At 39.8% G+C, this 4,976-nt stretch overlaps 1 protein-coding gene across 2 annotated transcripts in view; it reads right to left on the bottom strand.

Annotated features, from left to right (window-relative positions):
* Positions 1–438: 438 nt before the first annotated feature.
* Positions 439–4,976, bottom strand: part of gtpbp8 (GTP binding protein 8 (putative)) — a 14,376-nt gene continuing 9,838 nt past the window's right edge. For both annotated transcript variants that reach the window (XM_046054741.1, XM_046054740.1), the window contains exons 7-8: positions 3,200–3,318; positions 439–650 (exon numbers count right to left, since the gene is read on the bottom strand). In XM_046054741.1, coding sequence (XP_045910697.1) covers positions 560–650; positions 3,200–3,318 — 210 coding nt within the window. In that variant the 3' untranslated portion in view covers positions 439–559. The remainder of the gene's footprint in view (positions 651–3,199; positions 3,319–4,976) is intronic.

Consider the following 4,976-nt stretch of genomic DNA (forward strand, 5'->3'; position numbering starts at 1 on the left):
GGCAAGCATTGTGACGTGCATTTTGCTGTAACGTCACAGAACAAAAGGAAAAGGCTGGACTACAACAAGCTGCTTTCAGGCAGTTCAGAGCAGTGTTTTCTGTGGGAGATGCGAACTCCCTTTGGGGTGGACTTTGGGGAAAAGCCTAAATGCAGAATGACCTCTTTAAGTCTATAGTTATTGTGTTACTGCAGCATTGCACAGCACTGATGCCTAAGACAAATCTCCCTCAGAGGAAGTTTATCTCATCTTCCTTGGGGGATGAGTGGAGGCTAATTAATGCTTATGGTTATGAAATGAGATGCTAAAAAACATGAGTGTCAGGTTCCAGTGTCCTCTGAATATATAGTCTACTTGTGTGCCATCAATCTTCATTCTGGAAAGAGTAATGTAATGCAGAGCTGTAAAGTAAAAGGATAACCAGCCAAACCAATAAAGGAGTGTTTTACATTTTATTAGAAAACAAAAGCATCTGAAACAGTCGTATACATCATAAAGTGGATGTATGTAGAGATTAGCAAGTCCTAGTTCCACTCAGTTGGGCTAAGCTGTCCTCTAATCAGCTTTGAGAGGTGTCCGTTAACCTGATGCTGCCTGTGACATGGCTAATGAAGCATCTCAGGAGGTAGATCCCACAAAACTGGAGGGAGCTGATGCAAAGAGAGAGAGAGAGACAAAGAAAGAATGGATGCAATCTATTAAACTGCAAAATGTACTGAACCACACCTTATTCCTCAACACATTAATGAAGTCAAATCTTAACAGACAATTAGGAAATTAAAGGACAATGTAAATAGCATCTGGTAAAATTCTGCTAGCCTATCTGCAGATCTGTCACCCCACCTAGAGTTTCCTGTTGGAAATGACTTACAATTTTTATTATATAAGGAAAAAGATACATGTGATTCATAACTCCAAAGTCTTTGTAATGATTGCAGAGTAGTTTTAAAGCAAGAGGTATTGCTTTAACATTATTTTTACAGTAGTTTGGGATGTACCTATATGAGATTGAATTATATTGGAATATAGTAATCATGTTGTACTGTATGACAGTGAACCATCAGTGGAACTGTTACAGTGAGAAAGCTGTAATAAAATACTAGAAGTACTTTTTTGTGAATACAGAGCAGAAATATTATCTAGACCTTTGACACTTTTTATTAGTCAGCTTAAAAGAGTGTGAAAGCTATATGTCTGATGCATTTTGTTGTAACACATAGTTCTCTCAGATCTCTTTAATTCTAATCCACCTTGTTTTCCTATGCAAAAAGAAAAGTTTTATCGACACCTCCTCAGTTCAAGTCCAAATTGGACATGGGTAAGATTTAATTAGGGCCCGAGCACGACCATGCGAGGTCCCTATTGAATTTGTAAAGATTTTTATTTATTTATTTTTTTTCTGCAAAGTAAGCTCCATTATGGGGACCTGAGCATACTCGAAAACTCACCAAACTTCGCACACATGCCAGAACTGGTGAAAAATTTCACATTTTATGGGTTTCGCGCATGGGCGTGGCAAAATGACTCTCTAGCGCACCCTAGAAAATTGGAAAAAATTAGCCCCTCGTTCACGTTCAACCTACATGCACGAAATTTGCAAGAACCCATACCCTAAACTCAACAGGAAGTCAGCCATTTTGAATTTTACGGCCATTTTTGGATGATTTACACACTTCGTACTTTAACAAACTCCTCCTAGGGATTTAGTCGGATCGACGTCAAATTTCTGCTGTGCCTTCTTAAGGCATTGACGATGAAAAGTTGTGCTATTTGCGAGTTTTCGTCAATGGGCGTGTCTGTGGCGTCGCACCAAACTGTACATGTAGGATGAGAGTCCTGCCCTGAACACATGTACATGCCGACATTCACTCATAGCGCCACCTGCTGGCAACAGGAAGTGACCTTTAAAGAAGCAGCCCCCGACCCACGTTTAACCTACATGTATAAAATTTCTGTGGCACATGTATCATGTCCAGACGTACCAAAAAGCCTCTTGGAGCGAGGCCCTAAACCCTACAGGAAGTCAGCCATTTTGAATTTTACGGCAATTTTTGGATGATTTACACACTCCATACTTTAACGAACTCCTCCTAGGGATTTTGTCGGACAGACTTCAAATTTCTGCTGTGCCTTCTAAATGCATTGACGATGAAGTTATGCGTGCCGGCAAAGATCAACTCTTCGCCATGACACAGGAAGTTGTTGTAACTTCAGTGTACATGCTCACATCTGAACCAAACTTTACGTGCTTGATAACTCTCCCACCCCATATTCATAGCGGCAAGCGCTATGTAGCTCCACATAAGGGACACAGGAAGTGACATATAACACCTTCATACAGCGTCAGAACCATGTAGCAAATTCACAGCCGCACCGGCAGAGCTCCAGAATATGCTACGCTCAATGCTCAACGTGAGTGAACAGAAGTCAAATCAGCACCATGTCCTCATGTTCTGATCATGTAGGGTTGGGCGTTGCCTTTGTCCATCGGCGATGGCTGACAGACATCAAAATGTTGAGCCGGGCTCTCTGCTGCTGACTTTCTCCACCACCAGTATGTTTTAAAAACTTAACCAAAATACACAGAACTTGTTGAGTTTTTGACCCGAGATTTCCCACATGCCGGCTTGTTAATGACGTAGTCTGTCAAACAACTGAAACCGACATCTGCACTCTGTTCACTGTTGATTTACCTGGTCCTGCTTGTAAAATATCCATCATGTCTGCGACTTCTATCGTAATAGGCTACCAAGTTTTTTACTGCGTAAAGTCTATGCAGTGAACACATGCCTTTACAAGATGGCTACTATCCCCCCTTCATTGTAGACATCATCCGGTGGCAATTGTTAAAGACATTGGCGAAACCTGTGAAAAAAACCAAAACAGCCACAACTACGTGGTTTTATTTTAAAAAAGTAATTTTCTACAACCGCTGGACCATGTCGCAGTTTTAAAAAACATTAATAAAACAGGAAAATGTGGATAATTTGACTCTTTTGAGCTGTGGGTTAACACACTCTTGGTGTGCTAGTGAGTATTTGGAGCAGCAGGATGGTGAATGTGAGACTGTGTACTTGTTGGAATACTTGTTAGTAGAGTCAGTTCAGTATTGGTCTTTCTATGGGATTTGTTGATGGTAAGAAACATGAAATGTCACCAGCATTATTCTTTAAGCAGACAAATGGAAAGTGAGACTCACCTGACCAGGAATGGCTGGGGGAAGCAGCTTGCGGTCTGTGTTTTAACCACATCCTGAAGGTTCAGCAAGTTTGTCAGCAGTGCTCCGTGCCCACATTTGTCAATCTTAGTCACCACTATCTGCACAACAAAATGTTTTCACATGACGATTCAGAACACAGAGGTATCAGCAATCTGTAACAACAGATACACAGATTAACACTGTGATCCTCATTTTCTTCTAATTTATTAATCAACTAATCCACAGCTCACTAAGCACTCTGAGGGCCGATTGTTTTAAACAAGCAAACAAAAAAGAACAACAGAAGTATTCTGACATCTACTGGCCAGTTAAGAATACTGCACTATCAAGGAGTCATTTATTAAATGGCTTTGCAAATTCACTATTTCTATTCCCGCAAATTTCAAATATTGCAGTGCAGGAACCCTGAATTTTTTTGTCAGAAGATATTGCTGAATGCTGCAAATGAATGAATAGATTCAATTGTTCTGTAAATTCTGCCATTTACTACACTCTATTACAACTTACTAAGGTACTGTTAATCGTGTACTGCATCTTATCCTGTTTTCCTCATAATAGCAAAGCAACAACCTTTTTAAAGTCTATTTCAGGTTTGAAAGTGACTCTTTCAGCTCATGGCTTCCTTTTCGCCTTTCAGCAGTGAGTTCATCTTTATTAAAAGCTGTACTGTCACTGCCTTAATAATGGGCAAAGTGTTTAATAACCTAAGAGCATGAATAATTGACTGCAAAGTGCGTTGAGAGTGGGAGTGCTTCATTATAACGCCTCAGCGGTGGCATTTCAGAGGGGACAGCAGTTTTTAAATAGCTGAGTGAGAGCGTTCAGCATTAATTCAATGTGGACATAATGATGAGGGTTTGACGAATGAGTAAAAGGTGAAAAGGAGGGGTAAAAGCTGGTTAGTGTTAATGCTTACCACCCCTGCCAAATAACAGAAACCCGGTATTTTCAGCATGGACAGTATGCAATCTGCTGTTTCCCATGCAAAACATCACTTTAAGAAAATAACATGTTGGCCAAATCATTTCAACTGGGCCTGCAAACCTGTTTGAATAGTTTGTTTTCCACACAGCTGTCCCACATTCTCAGACATTTGCTTGTTTTTGAACTTGGTTGTGCAGCAGATGGTGGTGGAGCTTTGTTTTGAGGTTTCAGGCGGGCACGGGCAGGTACTATGTGTTCCAACTCACAGTAACGATGTGGGCTGTACAGCTTCTAATTACTTAATACATCATAGCTGATGTCTGTGTCACAAGGATCAAACATTTACACAAACATTTCAGGCATCTAACAATTATTTTTATAAACAACTTATCTGTCAGTTCTTTTCTTTATAAATCGATTAATAATCATAATAATAAATTAGATTTATATAGCAGTTTTGTAAGTGCTCAAAGACGCTATATTAATGATTAACTGGCATTTTACCCTTTAAAAAGGGTAAAATGCCAGTTACAGTTCCCCAGAGTCCGAGGTGTTGTATTCAAATGTCTTGTTTTATGCAGCCATCAGTCCAAAACCCCAAGATCTTCATTGTACAAAGGAAACCAGAAAACATTCACAGTTGAGAAGTTGGATTCATATAATTTTGGCATTTTTTTCCTCATCAGAACAGTTGCCAATTAATTATCTGTCAATCAATTAATCAACTGAATGTTGCAGCTCTACAATGTTTACAGAAATGGTCAATCAGAAGTCAAAAGTCATTCGAGCAAATGAGATGACAACTCATCCAAAATACAAGTTACAGGTTGGT

Source organism: Micropterus dolomieu, linkage group LG07 (genome assembly GCF_021292245.1).
Source record: "Micropterus dolomieu isolate WLL.071019.BEF.003 ecotype Adirondacks linkage group LG07, ASM2129224v1, whole genome shotgun sequence".
In the NCBI taxonomy this organism is placed as follows: Eukaryota; Metazoa; Chordata; class Actinopteri; order Centrarchiformes; family Centrarchidae; genus Micropterus; species Micropterus dolomieu.